Here is a 22460-nt window from a genome sequence, read left to right on the forward strand (position 1 = left end):
TTGTCCAGAGGGGGAGCACTTTTAAAACTGACACACATTCCATTTGAAAAATCCCTCCTTTGGGAACACCCTAATTTTGATAGATTTCACCACCAGGGGTGCAAATGAGACCTCTATTTTTTGTTTTTTTGTAATGTGCTTAATGCCAATGACAAATGAGTCACGGACCACAGATGGCCCCTGTGCCGCACTTTGGGCAACCCAGCTGTAGAAGCTAACTGTTAATGGCCACTATAGTCTTAGTACTGTAGTGTATTTGTTCATCCTATGGTCACATATGGGACGTGGGTTGTCTTACGTCAGCACCGGAAGTCGTAAAATCAGCTGTTCACCTGGCGGGTTTTTTCGGAGATGAATAGTGAAGTCCTTCTTTAGCTGTCGTCTTCTTTTATCATACATTGCTGCCTTTGCACCTGTCAATGTTTACTTTTGTATGCACGTTACAGTTTTTTCCCATTGCTCACACAAAACATTTTACACTTTCACACTTTTAACAAACGTTTACACACAGTAAACATAACCACTGTGCAGATTTGCCTAATATTAGGCATACACTCTGTTTCACAGTTTTTGCTAAACATTACACACAATGCTTTACACACAACTTCCCATCTTGCACACAGATAACGATTGTGATACACACATCTTTACACCTTACACAAAGATAAGGATTGTGAAGTTACTTCCTGGTCAATCCGAAGGGCTGGCTTGCCAACGACCACACAATTGAACACATTGGATAATCACACCCACCAAGTGTAAAGACACACAGGTGATACCGTTTTCAAGTGGGTGCTAGAGCTATACAGTTTTTTCAATTTGTAATTTTTATCTCCAGATTTTTTTTCAAACCTTTTTATTTTAATTTGTACTGCATGTCATTGTTGACTACTGTGATATGTTACTTTTCCCTGACTGTGGTAAAAATACATATTTTCAGTTTGCAGCATAATTGTTGAGCAGTTCTCAAAAAGCTTGCAAGATATTTTTACTTTCACTTTAGGTCCTTACATATAGGCCCACTTCAAAGTAAACGATGATGATTGCTATGGATTTGCCAATATATTTTGTCAAGTTACAGTAATCATTCATCACATATGCTAAAAAGGTAGGGCAAAATGTCCCCAAACATGTGATTTCTTATAGTAAAATAGGGTATTTTACAAATGGGTTTTGCATTCATCACTGTTCTGGGTAACTCACTCCAATAGTGTTTTATCATTTGAAGTCTGTGTGAGTGAGATGACAATAAAACTGCATTTTTACAAATGCTTGTTTTATTTTGATGAATGGGCATATGTTTTGACCGAAGTGTGTCATTTTGCAAATCATCTATAGATGATTTGCAAAATGACACACTTCGGTCAAAAACTACGGCCCGCGGGCCGGATCCGGCCCCCCAGCATCCAAAATCCGGCCCACGGGAAGTCCCAAGTTAAAAAAAATTTTTTGTTTTTGTTTTTTTTAAATCTTTCCTTTCTAATCCATTTTCTACCACTTGTTACTCTCAGTGTCTCCTAGCCGCTCAGGCAAATCATATTGTCTAAAAATTAATTTTCCCATCGATAACGTGACAATATATATATATGTATATATATATATATACATAGATATATATATATATATACATATATATATATTGTCATATATATATAGATATATATATATATATATACATATATATATATTGTCACGTTATCGACCCTTCCATCACGCAAGACCTACTGACTCAAGCACTAGACTTCGCCTCAGACTACGACTCAATCACAGGCAACGAAAGAAACATCATCATCCACGCAAAAAACTCCATTCTCATCCACAACAGTACACCATGGCAAAAAAAGAACAATGCAACATTTGACGTCACTATGGGAAGTTTTGACGGAGCAGAAACGTGTGAACTCGTTGGGAGTTTGCTCCTCTCCCAGCTCGCTAGCCTCAATCTGAACCTTGGTATTTACCGTGATGACGGACTGGCAGTGTGTCGCGCCTCGCCAAGGAGCAGCGAGAATACCAAGAAGCGCATATGCCAAATTTTCAAAGAGAACGGCCTACGGATCACGATTGAAGCCAACAAGCAAACCGTCAACTTCCTTGACGTCACTTTCAACCTGAGAAATAACAGCTACCAACCATTCACGAAACCCAACACAACACTCCAATACGTGCACCATGACAGCAACCACCCACCCACCACCACGAAAAGAATACCTACCGGAATCAATAAAAGGCTATCGATGCTGTCATCTAGCAAAGCTGAATTTGACCAAGCAACCCCCCCGTACCAAAAAGCCCTTGATGAAAGCGGATACAATTTCACCCTCACCTATGAACCCACGCCAGGAAACCAGCCAAAAAAGAACAGAAAACGAAACGACATCATCTGGTACAACCCCCCATACAGCAAAAACGTCTCAACTAACATTGGACACAAATTCCTCAATCTGATTGACAAACACTTTCCCAAAGACAACACCCTAAGAAAAGTATTCAACAAGAACAACATTAAATTGAGCTACAGCTGCATGAACAATATACGACAAATCATCTCAAACCACAACAAAACAATTGCAAATGAGCCGTCGGCCCCCAGACAGAGCGACTCCAAAACCAATAAAGGCTGTAACTGTCGAAAGAAACCTGATTGCCCTCTCAACGGGGGGTGCTTACAAACATCAGTTGTCTACCAATCTAAGGTAATACGCAAGGACATTAACACATCCGACACATATGTAGGATTAACCGATGGAGAATTCAAAACCAGATGGAACAATCACAAGGCTTCTTTCAGGAACAAAAACCTGCGAAATACCACAGAACTCAGCAAACACATTTGGGACCTCAAAGACAATAATGTTGAATATTCAATAACATGGCAAATTCTTGCATCCAGCACACCTTACAATAGTGGTAATAAAAGATGCAACCTATGCTTGAAAGAAAAACTGTTTATTATTTACCGTCCAGACCTGTCATCCCTCAACAAGCGCAGCGAAATTGTAACAGCATGCCGCCATAGACGGAAACACCTCCTAGGTAACACATGAGCCAATCACCACGCCCCTACGCCAGCCTGTACCCACCCGCTCTGTGCCCTATATAAACCATGGTATGCGAATGCTCCCATTAAAATCTCCTGATGATTGAGGGTACCCCCCCTCATGAAACAGGCCTGTAGAGATGAAATAGTCTTGTGATTTTTTTCCCCACACATACATATATATATATATATATATATATATATATATATATATATATATATATATATATATATATATATATATATATATATATATATATATATATATATACAGCCCGGCCCCCGGCCAAATTTTTTAAACCCAATGCGGCCCACGAGTCAAAAAGTTTGGGGACCCCTGATCTAGGAATTAAGACAATTGAATGTGGTGTTTGGGAAAAGTGTGTAAATCCTTTTGAAAAAAGACACACAGTTAATAAAATTGTGTGTAAGCCAATGGAAAAAAACTGTAAATCAACAAAAAAAATCCTGATTTTGGAGCAATGTTCACGGACTCTAGTATTTGGCTCTCTATTAGATGCAATGGTAATCCGTTTGAAGACCATGATTTCGGTCCTAACTTGTTCACCGGTCCTCATATGGAAGGTACTTTTCCTTGTTGATGTCTCAAGAAGGATATAAGTACAAGAACACACACACACAGACACATAACACAAACACACTTGGAGAGAAAGGAGCTTCCAGCACCTGTCTGTCCCAGTATATGGCTAGAGTGCAAAGGTTAAATGTGTGGGGGGGTGGGATAGGGGACTGACAGCAGGTGGCCGCCAAGCAGACATCAAATTGGACTAAAAGAAAGTCCAATAATACAGTTTCGCAAATTTACACACATTTTCCTCAGGGTGGATGTGGTGATTTGTAGAGGAAATGGGCACCTCAGTCTGCAGTACTTGCTCATGTTTTCCTTGCATTTCAGTCAAATTGCTTGCAAATGACTGCAATATGAGGACTTGTCCTAATGGGGATTATTTTGCCTGTTATTTCAGTCAAACAGGGGGTGGTGGGGGGCGTGATGATATAGGGCGTGGAAATGGGGATGCGTGTTTCCCACAGAGACACTTCCACGGAGCCGCGGGAGCGCGCAGGAGGGACACACGCGTGTTCCAGCGGACTTGAAATCCCCGCAGAGAGGACGAGGAGTGGTTCGAGGAACGTCATGGTGTGCGTTTTTACGCACGTTGCGCAACTTTGGCGGCACTTGCTACCGCTTGGTGTGGATGTGCGCATCTTTTAAGACGTGCCTTTAAAAAAAAAAAAGGAAAAAAAAACATAAACATGAAGACTCATGGGATGTAGTAAATGGAGAGCTGCGTTCAACTTTGGACACCTGAAGGTGCAGTCCAAGCTGTCCGTCTTCTTGACCATGATCATCCTCTTCGTTTACCTTTTTTACTGCCTGAACGGATTCTGCGAGTCCTCACCCAGACCTGTTTATGACCAGCGGGCGCGCCGGCAGGACGAACATGATCCAAAAGACGCGCCGTCTTTTGTGCGGGAGCAGCTGACGGACGTCGCTGACAGTACGAATAACATCTCCATCGCTAATAATTTCGGGAGCAAGAAGTTCCCTCAGACCATCATCATCGGGGTGAAGAAGGGAGGAACAAGAGCTCTTCTGGAGTTCCTGCGCATCCACCCTGACGTGAGGGCGGTTGGATCCGAGCCTCACTTCTTTGACCGCTTCTATGATAAGGGACTGGACTGGTACAGGTAATCACATGACCTAATCATTCACCTTTACCGTTATAAAGCATGCATACTGGAAATAACCCTAATTGGCTTCTTCACACTAAACATGAGCCATACAGTCTGGTGTGCAGTGGGAGATTATCTAATTTCACCTATTTGGGGTAAAACATACTTTTTACAAACCAGTAATTATAGTCTGCAAATGATGTGTTGTTGTTGAAGCAACTTATTGTCTTGTAATTAATGTACACCAGAGCTATTCAAATTGTTGTATTTTTGGTATTTAGTGTATTAGATTCAGCAACTAGTGTTTGGATCCCACTGTAAGCAATATCTTAAGAGCATTTCACTGTGGTGTACTCTGCATGTGACGAACAAAACCCTTGAACCTTGAACCTTGAGTGTCGGTGCTGTCTAGAGCTCGGCAGAGTAACCGTGTAATACTCTTCTATATCGGTAGGTGGCAGCAGGTAGCTAATTGCTTTGTAGATGTCGGAAACAGCGTGCAGGTAAAAGGGTGTCTAATGCTTAAACAAAAAATAAACATAAGGTGAGTGCCCCTAAGAAAAGGCATTGAAGCTTAGGGAAGGCTATGCAGAACGAAACTAAAACTGAACTGACTTCAAAGTAAACAAAAACAGAATGCTGGACGACAGCAAAGACTTACTGTGGAGCAAAAACGGCGTCCACAATGTACATCCGAACATGACATAACAATCGACAATGTCCCCACGAAGAAGGATGAAAATAAAGTAGATGCGGGAAATATCGCTCAAAGGAAGGCATGAAACTGCCACAGGAAAATACCAAAAAAAAGAGAAGAAGCCACCAAAATAGGAGCGCAAGACAAGAACTAAAAGACTACACACAAGAAAACAGCAAAAAACTCAAAATAAGTCACGGCGTGATGTGACAGGTCATGACAGTACACCTACTTTGAGACAAGAGCTATATTGATGCATGCTTGGTTATGGTTTGAATTCATATCCAACAATTGCGACAACGACTTTTTACTGTCAACTGAGTTTTGCTTTTTAATGATTTCTGCTGCTGGTGTGCCTCCGGATTTTTTCAACGCAAAAAATGTGCCTTGGCTCAAAAAAGGGTGAAAAACACGGGTCTATAGGCTCACACTTGACAAATTAAATACATTAATGGATATTATTGTGGGGAAAAAGTGAGGTTGCAATATCGTCACTGTCCAATAAAACATGCATGAACATATTTTGTTTGCCTCTAATTAACAATAATTAGTGCTGTCAAAATTAACACATAGATTTGGATTAACCCAGGGGCCCAAATTTTCCACTCCAATATTAACACTGATTGAGTAATCTTACTCCTGATTTTAATTATATTTAATAATTATATCTAACCAACTTACAGTTTACAACCTTGTCAAATGATATGAAAATGGCACTCAGCATCAAGGGTTGGAATTGCTCACTGCTCCCCTCACCTCCCAGGGGGTGAACATGGGGATGGGTCAAATGCAGAGGGTAATTTCACCACACCTCGTGTGTGTGTGACTATCAGGGGTACTTTAGCTTTAACTTAATCGCAAAGATGATTATTTATTCAACACATAGGATTAGGTCCGGTTGATTAGAAAAATATGTACAAATATACTGCATAAGAAGGGACTCAAAAATACCTGATAAAAAATAACTAACTTTTTTTAGCACTTTGAGATTTTAACAAATATAAAGTGCGTTACAAATGTAATTCATCATCATCATCATCATCATCATCATCATCATCATCATCATTCACATACAATTATGTTGTGCTCAAATAAACTACATTAATAATGAATATGTTTCTGAACTAAAAAGGGCAAATGACACTAAGCTTCACCGCTTTAGTCATATTTTTTGCGCTTAAGAAACAAGTGGTGGAAAGGTGTATTACAACTGAGTATCGCTGCGGCCCATAGACGACCACAGCTGAAAAAACAGATATTTTTTGATGGCCCTCTTTTGAGGCCCAACAATTGGTTATGTTTAAGAAACACTGGATTCCCCCATCATCGTTATTAGGAATGTCTGATTAATATTTTTGGTCTCAGATCCCGATCCGATATATTTGACAAGATTATAGAACTGAACATGTTTTTAGTAAGTAACTTATATAAATACAGTACTGTAAAAACAAATATTTGTAAATTCACTCAACTTGCTGCAGGCTAATGATTATCAAAATACTATCAAAATACTGTGAAATGACAGTTATTTGCAGTGAAATATAAAGGTATTGTATTATTTACACTCATTTGTTGTAATGTTACAATACATTTTGATTACAGTATTTTATTGTGGAGAAAATACTGTTAAATGCTGTAAAATTTGAACAGGGCATTTTTATAATACTAAGAATTTGCTGGTTTTTTTGGAAATCAGATGGAGCGTTAGATTTGTAGTATTGAATGATACGTGCATATATTTTTTTAAACAAAATAAAGTGGTTAGTGCACATTAATAAGCAAAAGCAACAATTACTATTGGCTGCTTTTTAATTCACTTGGGTTTTGCTCTCAAACTATTCCTGTATCCAAAGACTTACTCCCTGACTTTGTCAACAAAATATCAAAAACCACCCAAAAAAATAAAAAATATCAATCCGTGTGTGTGTGGGGGGGGTGTAGCATACTTTGCCATTCCTTTTCCTTTTGTCCTCCAGTGATAATAATACTGGGATGACACCTTGGTCGTGAGGATTAGTTTCTAAGTGGATAGACAACATGTTCGCTGCAGCTTGCGCTCAAATTCGAGCCAGTCTTCTGGCAAGACTGGATACATGCTTTTCATTGGACAGCCACATTATAATAGGATACATACCATAACATAACATAGATCTGCGTATTGTGGCTGCAGCTGAAATATGGTGCTACAGTAGATCATTTATGGTACCTTGTCAGGAGGATGCAGGGCTGTCCTAGCTTCTATGGCGCCCTGGGCAAGACCCCGTTTTTCTTGCAATCACACTAATTATAGCAAAAATGTGTCCATGTGTTGCACGTCCTCGTTTACATTGAGAGGGATTTAGAGTTGTGATGATAATCTCTCATTGGTTTGGTTGAGTACAAATAAATGATAAATAATAAATGGGTTATACTTGTATAGCGCTTTTCTACCTTCAAGGTACTCAAAGCGCTTTGACAGTATTTCCACATTCACCCATTCACACACACATTCACACACTGATGGCGGGAGCTGCCATGCAAGGCGCTAAATAAATCTTTATTTTCCACCTCATCATTGTGATCCCCCGAGAGAAGGCCGCTCAGGTGTGGCCAGTATCTACAACCGCTCCCCAAATGCTACAGTTTGAAAACATACCAGTACCCTTTTTGTCTTGGGAAAAAAAATAGAAATAGCTAAATGCTCACAAAAAATCTGAAAACGCATTAAGAAAAAACACTGCATTTAATAATTAATATTATGAGAGAAAAATTCAAATTTTACATGAAAAAAAACTATCGGAAAATGTAAGAATATTTAGAGAAAAAAATGTTTTAGTATTGTGGGATAAAGTTGTAGTTTTATATGAAAACGTTTGCAATATTTAAATAATTTTAAATATATTTGTAATTAAATAATAGAGTTGTAGTTTTATGTAAAAAAAAACATTTTGCTAGCCCTGTTCCTTACACTATACACGATAATAATAATACAGCACATAAAATGGGTCAAAGGGTGTTGGAGGAAATAATGTATGAAGAACATACACATATAAAGAGACCTATAGTCTTTCAATCTACTGTAGCTATGGATGATTGCTAATATTGTTATATATAATATTAATACTATTTCTGAAAAGTATGCTGTACATGGCCCAGAGCATAAAAGTATGGTGCTTTATTTATTTATTTATTTATTTTTTAGATCATTTTGTTTCTGTTTGAATGCATTGAAATACGGCCCCATTAAAACATATGAAAGGTCCAATAAAACAGATATAATAGAGGGAATTAAGCATCGATGATGTTTTTGGATAGACGCACTCAGTAACACTATCATGCTCGATGCTCTCTTCATTAATATCGCTCAGCGCCAATAAGACGCTCCACAGAGAGTGTCCAAGGATGGCTGAGTATTGTATTCCGACAGTCCCCTGCCAATAAATTGCTGTTTATTGAGCTGACACGCTGCTTTCCAAAGTGTCCATGTAGGTCCCCTGGGGGGAGAGCCTTTGTCACCAAGCCTAGCGTGATCACGAGGGAGGGAGAAAGGGACGTAGCCCTGATGCTCTTATAGTATGAAACACATAATAAATTGTGCATGCAGTGATATGGTTATTGTGGGCTTGAGGCTACAGAGAACATCATGGAATAGGAAGGTTAGATTTTAGGTGGAATAAATGATGGTTTGATGAGGAGACAAGATGCAGGAGATGGAATCAATACAACAGTCTAAAGATCAGGTCAGAGATGAGGCTCAGACGGATCAAAGTGTGTGCGTGCACAAGGCTTGGTTTGTTTTGCTTCTTTAATGAAGAGCGCTTTACTTTACGGAAAGGTGGAGGCGGCTGCTGCTCTTCTAATGCATTTCTGATGACACCTAAAACAGACTTATATTAGGATGATGTGTGGGTACAGTTCATGAGCGAACTACTCAATGAAAGCAGCTTTTAATTCAGTGGGTGTAATAAATCCCTATGCTGGTTTGTATATGAAGATTTACCACATTTTAAAATATAAATTGTAATTAGTCTGCGATGAGGTGGCGACTTTTTCAGCGTTTACCCCGCCCTCCGCCCGAGTGCAACTGGGATAGGCTCCAGCCACCCCCGCCACCCCGAGAGGGACAAGCGGTATATATTACTTGCTTGCATAGTAAAAATATGTATGCTGGTTTGTATATGAAGCTTTACCTAGTTTTAAATGAACAATTGTAAAAACAGCAGTTAATCATTTAAAAAAAAAAAATCAGATTAATCACAAAACATTATTTGCTTGCATAGTATACATTAACTACAGTAAATATTTTGATACCAATTACATGTTATTGTCAGAATGTCATATATGAATACGTTTTACTTAAATACACCTCATTTATTTGTTCCTCACTTAGTAACAGTATTATCTAAAGTCCTACCAGGGTGTATTTTAAAGTGAAATCTGTGTATGCATTGACCTGATCGCTGACTGTGTAGCGACTTACCAATGCTTTTTAGGTAACGGTCTGCGGTTAAGGTAATCTGCGTTCATACATGATTAATTCAATGGGTTTTTTTTGTGCTCAAATGCATGCAATACCGCGTTACTTATTATTATTATTATCAGTGATGGGCAGTAACAAGCTACAAGTAGCTAAGCTACGTAGCTTAACTACATTTCCCAGTAGCTTGGCGGTAGCTTAGCTACTTTCTTAATGAGTAGCGTTTCCTGTAGCTTAGCTACTTTTAGACCCGTGTAGCGAGGTAGCTTACATCAAACCTACAAGCTACAAAGATACAAAATGGACTGCAGATCCAGGGATCCTCCCCAAAAAATGGAGAAAATACAATGACCTGGATAAATGAAAACATTTGCAAATACGGAGAAAATCCATTATGATTGGTTGGTGTTCGTATGATGAGTCACAATTGGCTAAGGTTAGGGCAAAATATTACGGACTGGCCAATCAGAAGCAAGATAAGGCGGGTCATCGTAACTAGTAAGCAAAATCCTAACAGAGACGCACTCGTGTCACATGACGACGAGGGAGTCGGAGACAGAGGGACGCTTCAAGCTGACGACTCAAAAAATAAAAGAAACATACCGTGTTTTTCGGAGTATAAGTCGCACCGGAGTATAAGTCGCACCTGCAGAAAATGCATAATAAAGAAGGAAAAAACATGTATAAGTCGCACTGGAGTATAAGTCGCATTTTTTGGGGAAATTTATTTGATAAAACCCAACACCAAGAATAGACATTTGAAAGGCAATTTAAAATAAATAAAGAATAGTGAACAACAGGCTGAATACGTGTACGTTATATGAGGCATAAATAACCAACTGAGAACGTGCCTGGTATGTTAACGTAACATATTATGGTAAGAGTCATTCAAATAACTATAACATATAGAACATGCTATACGTTTACCAAACAATCTGTCACTCCTAATGGCTAAATCCCATGAGATCTTATACGTCTAGTCTCTTACGTGAATGAGCTAAATAATATTATTTGATATTTTACGCTAATGTGTTAATAATTTCACACATAAGTCAATCCTGAGTATAAGTCGCACCCCCGGCCAAACTATGAAAAAAACTGCGACTTATAGTCCGAAAAATATGGTCCTTGTAAATGGCAGAGGGATTCTCTCCTGCAGATCAGATTGTTCCTTTGGTGATGAAGATGACCTGCAGGAAACCCACAATAATGCGTGTCCTAAGCCATATTTACACAAATGTATGCGTTTAAAAAAACAATGCTCAATAACTTAGTTTTTAGTTGTTTACTCTGTACACCAAAATTATAACTGCTCTCTTCATTTAAGACGTCCAACACAAATTTAGAAACACACATTAAGGTGAATCGAGTTCATGAAAGGTTTTACTGCACATAACCATTACCAACTGTTCCCAAACAACACACAAGTCATTATCTTGACAAGATATAGATAGATGCTGTTTTTTTAAATTTTTTTATTGTAGGTAGAGAAAATAGATAACATTATAGGGGAGGGCCAAAGCAAAGGCAAATTATATAAATACAGGTAACGTACAGAATATGCCCTCTTAAGGTCCGCCGTGGGTAAACATAACTCTCACATTATGTTATAAAATTGCTCCGAGATTCCCTGCCAGAGGCACAGAAAAATAAAATTTGGAGAAGCACAAAAGTTAGATTTATGGCAAAGTCATCGACACCGTAAATTCTTCCTCTTTACGGTGCCAGAATCCCCGTCTGCGGGGCGATGTGGAGGTCACAGGAAGTTTCTGCTATGATGGCTACGATTAATCAAGCCGCTGTCTATCACCGTTATTGATGTAAAGTCAGATTTTCTCACTTTTTGGACGCGTGTGATATGTGTTGACCCATGTGAGTGACTTTAATACCTACTTGAAATGCTCGTGACTGAGCAACACTTGAACTTGTCAAAGCAGACGTAAAAAGACTTGTAAATGTTCCTTTTACTGCTTTCCTGTGGAACACGTTTACGTCAACATAAGCGGCTGTTAACAAAACCGAAACAAGCCATCGCTTGCACATTTGCTTGTGACTGTGGACAGACACATGAGGAGAATGGACAATAATAAAGCATTTTTTTTTACCTAATGTTTACTCAATTTGTGGATTTTTTTACTTTGATTCTTCTTTTTTCATATGATATTTTGTAGTCTTATCTAACGGAACTGCTGCGGTCATTTTGTCTTATGTCTTGACTACAATGACAATAAAGCTTTAGTTCACACACAAAAATCCCTGCAGGAGACTAACGATCTAGAACAATATGGGTTTATTTTGTTAGTTGCTGTGTAGGGCTGTGAATCTTTGGGTGTCCCACGATTCGATTCAATATCGATTCTTGGGGTCACGATTCGATTCAAAATCGATTTTTTTTCAATTCAAAACGATCCTCTATTCATTCAATACATAGGATTTCAGCAGGATCTACCCCAGTCTGCTGACATGCAAGCAGAGTAGTAGATTTTTGTTTTTATAATTGTAAAGGACAATGTTTTATCAACTGATTGCAATAATGTAAATTTGTTTTAACTATTAAATGAACCAAAAATATGACTTATTTTATCTTTTGTGAAAATATTGGACACAGCGTGTTGTCTTGCTTATGAGATGCGATGCAAGTGTAAGCCACTGTGACACTATTCTCTTTTTTATTTTTTATAAATGTCTAATGATAATGTCAATGAGGGATTTTTAATCACTGCTATGTTGAAATTGTAACTAATATTGATACTGTTGTTGATAATATTCATTTTTGTTTCACTACTTTTGGTTTGTTCTGTGTCGTGTTTGTGTCTCCTCTCAATTACTCTGTTTATTGCAGTTTTGAGTGTTGCTGGGTCGGGTTTGGTTTTGGAATTGGATTGCATTGTTATGATATTGATGTGTATTGTTTTGTTGGATTGATTAATTAAAAAAAAAAAAAAAATTAAAAAAAAAATTAAAAATAAATAAAAAAATAAATAAAAAAAAACGATTTAAAAAAAATAAGAATCGATTCTGAATCGCACAACGTGAGAATCGCGACTCGAATTCGAATCGATTTTTTCCCACACCCCTATTGCTGTGATAGAATCCTGGTTACAATGCTGTCGATATTGATGGGTACCGAATTTGATACTTTTATACATATCAACCAAATGATGTTGATACTGTCAGGAATCCGTTCACGTAAAATAAACAGTAACATATTTTGATACCTCACGTCTGGTTGCAGACTCTGCACCTGCTCAAGCATTTGGCATGGACACAAGCCCTCAATCACTCGGTCAAAATTGCCTCCAATGCATTTTCCATGCCAACAAAGCAAGTACGCCTGATAGAAAACACTCAAACGTACAGTGAGGCTCCACTTTTCACAAATGCACGAAAGATTGGCGCTAAATAACATTGGCTTTGCCATATACACGCTACTGATTCGCATGAGCGATTTTACATGGCAATTTCAACACCTACTTGTCCAGGGTGTACCCCGCCGTCCGCCCGAGTGCAGCTGGGATAGGCTCCAGCACCCCACGCGACCCCGAGAGGGACAGGCGGTAGAAAACGGATGGGATGGATGGAATTTCAACACCTCCAAAGTTGAACTACAAACTACACAACTACAACTAAGATGGATATTACAGTCAAACTGCTGGTGTGTCATAAGTACAATATTTACAGTACGGTAAGAACACTTTGGAGGGCTCAACATAAGAGAACAGAATAGAATAGAAAGTACTTTCTTGATCCACGGGGGAAATTCAGCACCACAGTTCGCTGACAATAAACAATAAACACTTAGGTATTTTTTTGATGTGAATAATATAAATAGAGTCTATTATACAGCATTATTCGCATGGGAATAATATAAATCTATTATACAGCATTATTCACATGTGAATAATATAAATACAGTGTATTATAAAGCATTATTCACATGGGAATAATATAAATACAGTGTATTATAAAGCATTATTCACATGGGAATTATATAAAAACAGCCTATAATACAGCATTATTCACATGGGAATAATATAAATACAGTCTATTATACAGCATTATTCACATGGGAATAATATAAATACAGTCCATTATACATTCAAGTACAGTACATATGCATTATACAGTCTGAAAGCAGACTGGCACATTAAGCTTATAGGCAAAGACCACTTCCTGGCTAAGGTAGCACACCATAGTCCACACATTACTGCCATCTAATGCTTTGGAGTTGCAAATGCAAGCGAAATATACAATTTTATACTGGCAAATGAGACTCGGAAATGTAAGAAAACAATATATAAAAATTGGACAGTTATCATCAGCGCAGTTTAAATGTTTTTTTTTTTTTTGTTTTTTTTAAATAATAAATAAAAGACATTTTGAACACATGAACACACACAGAGGTACCGAAAATTAGTACCTCAAGTACTGGTATCGATTCCAAGGTATCAATTTAAATGTGAGAGGTACCCATCCCTAACTGCCATGCTTGTATTTTGTAGTTTACTTTGCTCTAAACATGTGTGCACACTTTAATGCTGTGTGTTTAATGATTTATTGATAATGATGAAGTCACGTAAAGTCAACATAAATGGACTGATTCGTCATAGAAACGACACCTTTGGTTCTCAAATTGCATGTGGTCTAAAGAGGTTAACCATGCAGGCAGGCACTTTTTGTTAAACAGCAGAACATGGTGCACCAGGACTCGATGAGCTGGTGGAGGGTTGTCGACATAAAAGAGGCCGACTGTATGTTTGACTGTATAGCCTTTTATTCAACTCGTTATCCCCCCCCCCCCCCCCACTCTCGTGACCAAAAGAGTGTTTAGTTTCTTTTCTAATCCGCTGACAGCACGCGTCAACACTGTGAGTATTGGAGCCGTGTAATGACAGGTCAGGCATTTACACGGACAGCTTGGGGACGTGCACGGGGGATGACGGGGATTAGGCTTTTGGCCACAGTCAAACGAGACCTTATGGAGTATTAGTCCACAACATCGACCCTTCACCTTGTAATGTGGATTCACAATAATTTGCATCATACAGAGAGAAGCCTTTTTATTTTTGATACATTTTTGACAGTAATCCCATTTCCTCTCCTCTCCTAATTGAGTTTTACGATTCCAATATGTCAGCTGTGTCTTTATGTCAGTTCCGTCTTTTAGGGATCTTTTTCGTAAATCTTGTATTTGCCTGACACTTTTATTTTAGTGAAAGGTTGCAGTGTATTTCATTTAAATAAGAGTTTCATGTATCCTTAACTCAACGAAACATAATTACTAGAGATGTCCGATAATGGCTTTTTTGCCGATATCCGATATTCCGATATTGTCCAACTCTTAATTACCGATTCCGATATCAACCGATACCGATATATACAGTCGTGGAATTAACACATTATTATGCCTAATTTTCTCGTGATGCCCCGCTGGATGCATTAAACAATGTAACAAGGTTTTCTAAAATAAATCAACTCAAGTTATGGAAAAAAATGCCAACAGGGCACTGCCATATTTATTATTGAAGTCACAAAGTGCATTATTTTTTTTAACATGCCTCAAAACAGCAGCTTGGAAATTGGGACATGCTCTCCCTGAGAGAGCATGAGGAGGTTGAGGTGTGTATAGGGGCGGGAGGGTGTATATTGTAGCTTCCCGGAAGAGTTAGTGCTGCAAGGGATTCTGGGTATTTTTTCTGTTGTGTTTATGTTGTGTTCTCCCGAAATGTGTTTGTTTTTCTTGTTTGGTGTGGGTTCACAGTGTGGCGCATATTTGAAACAGTGTTAAAGTTGTTTATACGGCCACCCTCAGTGTGACCTGTATGGCTGTTGACCAAATATGCCTTGCATTCACTTGTGTTTGTGAAAAGCCGTAGATATCATTTGATTGGGCCGGCACGCAAAGGCAGTGCCTTTAAGGTTTATGGCGCTCTGTACTTCTCCCTACGTCCGTGTACACAGCGGCATTTTAAAAAGTCATAAATGTTACTTTTTTAAACTGATACCGATAATTTCCAATATTACATTTTAAAGCATTTATCGGCCGATAATATTGGCAGTCCGATATTATCGGACATCTCTAATAATTACCATAATTCCCAACTACTGGTCAAAAGTATGTCATAGATCGGAACGTGCTGCTCGCATTATTTTACTGTAAACTACGTCCCAGGCATGTGTATTAGCCATGTTTGTTGTCAACTAATGTTGTATTAGTGTTATTGATAGTTATTATACACTGCCAATTGCTGATCACTTCTCTGAGACTCCGTTTGTGTATGTGCACGCCCTACGGACACGTATTTGTATACCAGGCAACCGTGAGTGACAGCCCTTTTTATTCGGCCTGAAAGCCAATTTACGACATGCAGTTTAATTGTAACCTGACTCTGGCCAGATCCTTGTAGTCCGCTGAGCTCCACACAAGGATCTGGGCTCGAGGGCAATGTAATATCCTTCCAGATAGCAAAAAATAATGAACTAATCAGGATCGCCAGGCGGGATTTCATAGATGTGACGTAGCGCCGAAGCGACTGTTTGATTCAAACAACAACGGCGAGGAGTCATGTGCTGACATTGATTCTGCTATTGCAACTGTTTTGTCGAATCTATCAAATTTTAAGTCTTTAAAAGATGAACAGAGAACGGTTTTTGAAGGCATTTATTAACTTTTCGCTCTGTCGTTAATTATCCAATATGTCGGCTGTTGTTTTGGATTTCCCAGTGTCGCTCTCATCAGCGTCACGGGTTGATTCCGATGTGAGTGGTTGAAGTAGCACGTCATTCAAGATAACGGACAAGTGGTTTATACAATCACATACAATGATTTTTTTTTCAAGGCCTCGCTTTCTGAAATACATCTCCTATTGAGAAGTCCCAGATCCTTGTGTGGAACTCAGCAAACTACATGGATCTGTATTACGGTATGGTACGGCAGCTGCACTGCAGCAGACAGGGAGAGGCTGCAAAGAGTGGTCAAGACGGCTCAGAAGATCATCGGCCGCCCTCTCCCCTCTCTGACGGACATCTACACCTCCCGCTGCCTCAACAGAGCCAGTGCCATCATCAAGGACAGCACCCACCCTGGCTCTGACCTGTTCCACCTGCTGCCCTCTGGGAAGCGCTACAGGTGCATTAAAACCAAAACAAACAGGCTAAAGAACAGCTTCTTCCCCAGGGCCATAACCATCCTGAACGGACTGCCCCATTGTCCCTCATAACTGCCTTCTCTTCGGTGCAATAACCCATTCCACCAACCACCCTGTTTTGTTTTGTTTTTTCATGTATATATTCATTTCACACCATATTCATTGCACTTCTACATTTTCTATATTTCTATATATTTGCACATTGTTTTTCTAGCATGCACACATCGCACTGTATGGAATGGCCTCAATCTCGTTACCTTGCGTAATGACAATAAAGCTGATTCTGATTCTGATTCTGATTCTGAGAGTCAGGTTAGTTTAATTGGGGCTTGTGAAAAACGTAGAAATGTTTTTGATTAATCTGTTTGTTTAAACCACTTTTGATACAATATTGTATGATAGCCAGTAGGGCTGGGCGATATGGACGAAAAAATATATCTTGATATATTTTTACTTTAAACTCGATATTCGATATATATCTCAATATGTTTTCTGGGGAAAATATACATATAAAAGATATTCATTTTTGTCAATAGCCTATGGAGTGTTGCGAGGAAGAACAAGGAACACAACAAATAAGCGGCTTTTGGTCATTTTAACATGAAAGAAATTATATCGATATTACAATATTTTCTTAATTCATATCTTGTTTAAAAATATATCGATATATCTTACAAACTCGATATATCGCCCAGCCCTAATAGCCAGTGGTGGTTGTGTTATATTTTAGGGTTGGGAATAAAAATTCTCATTCTGACTCAAATATAAGATGTGTCCTTAAAAAATGACAGGTCTAGAGAATAATACAAGCGGCAAACAACCTCTCCCCATTGGGAGCCAAAGCTTTTCTTCCTGTCACGCACACACAAGTAATCAGTAGAGATGAGACGCCCGCTGGAAAAAAAAAACTGCCTCAAAATTTGTTAGCAAGAGGAAGAGTCTTGATGTTAATTTCTAGATAACGAGCTGAGCAGAGTTATCAAATAACTTACAAGCAGCTAAGAAATATGATATCATTTCTTTAGTATAGGGGTGTCCAGATACAAATGTTTCACTACCGATACGATATCAATACTGGAGCTTTGAGTATTGGCCAATACCAATATTAATGTGATCAACGCGAGTCGTGGTACATACTGTCATTATTTTGTAGAGTGGATTGTTAGAATATGCTTGATCACGTGAAATTACTCAAACAAAGAACAATGCTAGGTTTGAGAAACACTAACCTTTTGACAGATTTATGTTTTTGAAATTGAGTGATAATTCAATGTTGGCGACAGCCTGTGGTTTAAGCGCATGACACAGTAAGTTGGACGATGCAGACACGTTTGTTACTGGATACTTTTTAATATGCCTCTGCCTCGGAAACTAAGTAACATGCACCATAATAGTTTTATACTTGTATATATTGACACTTGTTTTGAACTGCAATATTGTTCAATTAAGGAAACTTATTAGGTATGTCTAGTTTATGCACTATAGTGTGCTTAGCTCAGGGATCGGCAACCCACCATGTTGAAAGAGCCATATTGGACTAAAAATACAAAAAACAAATCTGTCTGGAGCTGCAAAAAGTTAAAAGCCTTATGTAAGTGTAATGAAGGCAACACATTAAGTAAGTGTCTCAGAGGGTTAGATAACTCCTGGAAATCACTGGCTTAAAACTGCCAAAGGTATAGATGTGTGTGCCCAAATTAAAGGAAAGGACAGGCTGTCTTCTTCTAATGGATTAATTACAATCTTTGCAAGCTGGGTAACGTAGACCCCGACTTAAACAAGTTGAAAAACTTATTCGGGTGTTACCATTTAGTGGTCAATTGTACGGAATATGTACTGTACTGTGCAATCTACAAATAAAAGTTTCAATTAATCAATCAATCAATTGCTGTAGTCTGGAACAACATGGTAACGTTTGCTGTGGTCTGGAACAACATGGCACACTATCAGAAATGCAGCCAATATTACATACAGATAATGTGTCATGAAATATGCAAATATAATTGAAATACACAGAGGATATAAGTAAAGGAAAATAAATTAACTCAAATGTACCTACAAACGAGGCACAATGATGCAATATGTACACACAGCTAGCCTAAATAGCATGTTAGCATGTATTATTATATTATTAGCACTCCACGCAAGTCAGTAACATCAGCAAAGCTTACCTTCGGGCATTCACGCACAGCATAAAACGTTTGGTGGACAAAATGAGACAAAAAAGGAGTGGCATAAAACATGTCTTTCTGTGGCAGCGACGGAGAAAGTTGTACACGTAAACCAACTACAGTAAGTTCAAGGACCGCCGAAATTAGTAGGACAAAACGGCACTGGCCAAATACTGTCATCAGTGAAGCATAAACACAAACATATTAAACAGGGGGCTTTCTAACAATTAGGAAGGTTTGTGTTATGTTGGTCCTCCTACAGAAACATGATTAAAACAACAAATATATTTTTACCCCATCTTTTTCTATTTTTGAAAAAACTCCAGGGAGCCACTAGGGCGGCGATAACGAGCCGCATGCTTCTCGAGAGCCGCGGCTTGCTGACCCCCAGCTTAAAGGTAAAGTTAAAGTACCAATGATTGTCACACACACACTAGGTGTGGCAAAATTATTCTCTGCATTTGACCCATCACCCTTGATCACCCCCTGGGAGGTGAGAGGAGCAGTGAGCAGCAGCGGTGGCCGCGCCCGGGAATCATTTTTGGTGATTTAACCCCCAATTCCAACCCTTGATGCTGAGTGTCAAGCAGGGAGGTAATGGGTCTCTTGTGTAGTCTTTGGTATGACTCGGCCGGGGTTTGAACTCACAACCTACCGATCTCAGGGCGGACACTCTAACCACTAGGCTTAGCTGTTGTGTCGCTGCTATCTCTTAGTAGCCTATAGCCTACCAAGTTTACCTTTTGTAAATGACTTGATTAAAGTACAAGAAAAGACTAAATGTGCGTGCTTACTGGAATACATTTATTGTAGATGTTAACTGGCCGCCCCGCTTTGCACAAGCAAACACGCTGCAGGACTGCTTGTACCTGAGTTTGTATCGGAGATTTTAGACGCAAGCCGTTGTCGTCCGATCATTTTTTTGTCTACGGAACATCTCCTATTTTCAAGCATCTGCCAGTTATTTCAGTACTATAAGACATTTATGATTGTTTTGGTCTATTTTGCAAATACAGGTCTTGAAAAAAAAAAAGGTCGTCTTACATTCGGAGTTGTCCTGAGTCAATATGATGTAATGCCTATGCCATTTTTAAGAGTTGTTTCTTCTCTTCCCTTTCATTCCATGTGTCCTTCTCTTGCGATTTACACTGTAATCAAAACCGGGGCCTATAAAGTGCCACTCCAAAGGTCAAAGGTTCCCTCTGCTGCAGTCTTTTCCCTTCCTTTCCATCTTATTCCTGTTATTTCATTCCTTCTCCAATCCTCAAATTCCTTTCCTTTCCCCTTCTTTGTTCCCTCTCTTCCCATCCCTTCAATCCATCCCTACGACACCAACCCTGTAAAGGTCAAAAGTCTTCTCTCTTTACCTTTCATTTCCCCGTCCTTGTCTAGATTTCCTCCCCGATATCTTGAGTGTCCAGCCACCCTTTGTTTGGAACATACCCCTTCCAGATATTATATGTTATTCTTCCTTTCAGCATAATCGCTCGTTAAGTGCTCGGAGATTCGTCAAAATCGATTGGAAGCAGACTTCTGCAGCGTGCCAAGCCAACAAAATATCACGTGAAAACCGGGAAAACCTTCGTTCCCTTCACTATCAAAGCGCCGTCTGCATCTCTGAGCTCCAATATGAGCGTGCGTGCTAACCAAGTAAAACACATGGACATCCTTAAAGGAAGCATTTGGCAAATTGTTCAAGAACAAATCCTTATATGTGGAAAAGCCTCGGATTTGCCATCGACTGGAAGTCTTTCTGTGGTTTCCCAAGAGTGGAGCACTCCGCTTCGTGTGTGTGCGTGTGTGTGTGTGTTAGTGTGTGTGTGTGTGTGTGTGTTATAGTGTTTTCCTGATACCGGTACCAAAATTATTTTGATGCTTTTCTCCTCACAATGAATGGCAAATATACAATCGACTGCATACCCCACATTTCTCATCTGATTCGAACCGTTCCAACATCCACACCCTTCACTCACCTTGGATAACCAAACCACCATTTTCCAAGTTCCAAAAAATTCCACAAATTCCCAGAAATCCCGGTTTTCGTAAGCACTATTTTCACCTCTTGCTGGAAGGTTTTCTCAGACTGCATTTTTCAACAGTTTTTGACCATTCCACCTGCAAAACATTCTTCATAATTGGGACAAACACATCACTATTTTTCTTATTGTACAAATTTCTGGTTTTCTCGAAATTCCAGGAATTCCGAAATACCCATTCTCAGTTCAAACTGTTACCACGTCAACATTTTTAACCGATTCCAAAAAAATTAAACACAAACCCTAGTATCAATATTTATAAAATGTCCCGGTTTTACCAAAATTCCGAAATTTCCAGGAATTTCCCATTCCAATGAATTCATAGTTCTACAATGCCTTAAATTATCCAATTTTCGCAAATTTTAAACCCGATTCCGACCTTTCATCCATCCATCCACACTACTCTCCCACATAACAGTTTATTCGCTTTCCCAAAATTCCCAGTTTTCCCGTTATTTCCGGTCATTTTCTCCTCACAATGAATGGCAAATATACAATCTACTGCATATCCCACATTTCTCATCTGATTCAAACCGTTCCAACATCCACACCCTTCACTCACCTTGGACAACCAAACCACCATTTTCCAAGTTCCAAAAAATTCCACAAATTCCCAGAAATCCCGGTTTTCGTAAGCCCTATTTTCACCTCTTGCTGGAAAGTAAGTGCATTATTGGCTTTATTTTAACAAAAAATCTTAGGGTACATTAAACATATGCTTCTTATTGCGAGTTTGTCCTTAAATAAAATAGTGAACATACAAGACAACTTGTCTGTTAGTAGTAAGTAAACAAACAAGGCTCCTAATTTAGCTGCTGACATATGCAGTAACATATTGTGTCATTTTCCATTCTATTATTTTGTCAACATTAATAAGGACAAGTGGTAGAAAATGAATTATTAATCAACTTGTTCATTTATTGTTAATATCTGCTTACATTCTCTTTTAACATGTTCTATCTACACTTCTGTTGAAATGTAATAATCCCTTATTCTTCTGTTGTTTGATACTTTACATTAGTTTTCGATGATCCCACACATTTGGGTATCAATCCGATACCAAGTCGTTACAGGATCATACATTGGTCATATTCAAAGTCCTCATGTGTCCAGGGACATGTTTTTTTTAAACATAATATAATTTTTTTTTAAAAAGAAAGAAAATGTTGTGATGCCAAAAAATATCGACGTAATCATAGTAGTATTGACTACATACG

General features: G+C 38.8%; 1 protein-coding gene across 1 annotated transcript in view; it reads left to right on the forward strand.

Annotated features, from left to right (window-relative positions):
• Window positions 1-4135: 4135 nt before the first annotated feature.
• Window positions 4136-22460, forward strand: part of LOC133610794 (heparan sulfate glucosamine 3-O-sulfotransferase 6-like) — a 53059-nt gene continuing 34734 nt past the window's right edge. The window contains exon 1 of the mRNA XM_061967434.1: window positions 4136-4750. Coding sequence (XP_061823418.1) covers window positions 4326-4750 — 425 coding nt within the window. The 5' untranslated portion in view covers window positions 4136-4325. The remainder of the gene's footprint in view (window positions 4751-22460) is intronic.

Source organism: Nerophis lumbriciformis, linkage group LG11 (genome assembly GCF_033978685.3).
Source record: "Nerophis lumbriciformis linkage group LG11, RoL_Nlum_v2.1, whole genome shotgun sequence".
Lineage (NCBI taxonomy): Eukaryota > Metazoa > Chordata > Actinopteri > Syngnathiformes > Syngnathidae > Nerophis > Nerophis lumbriciformis.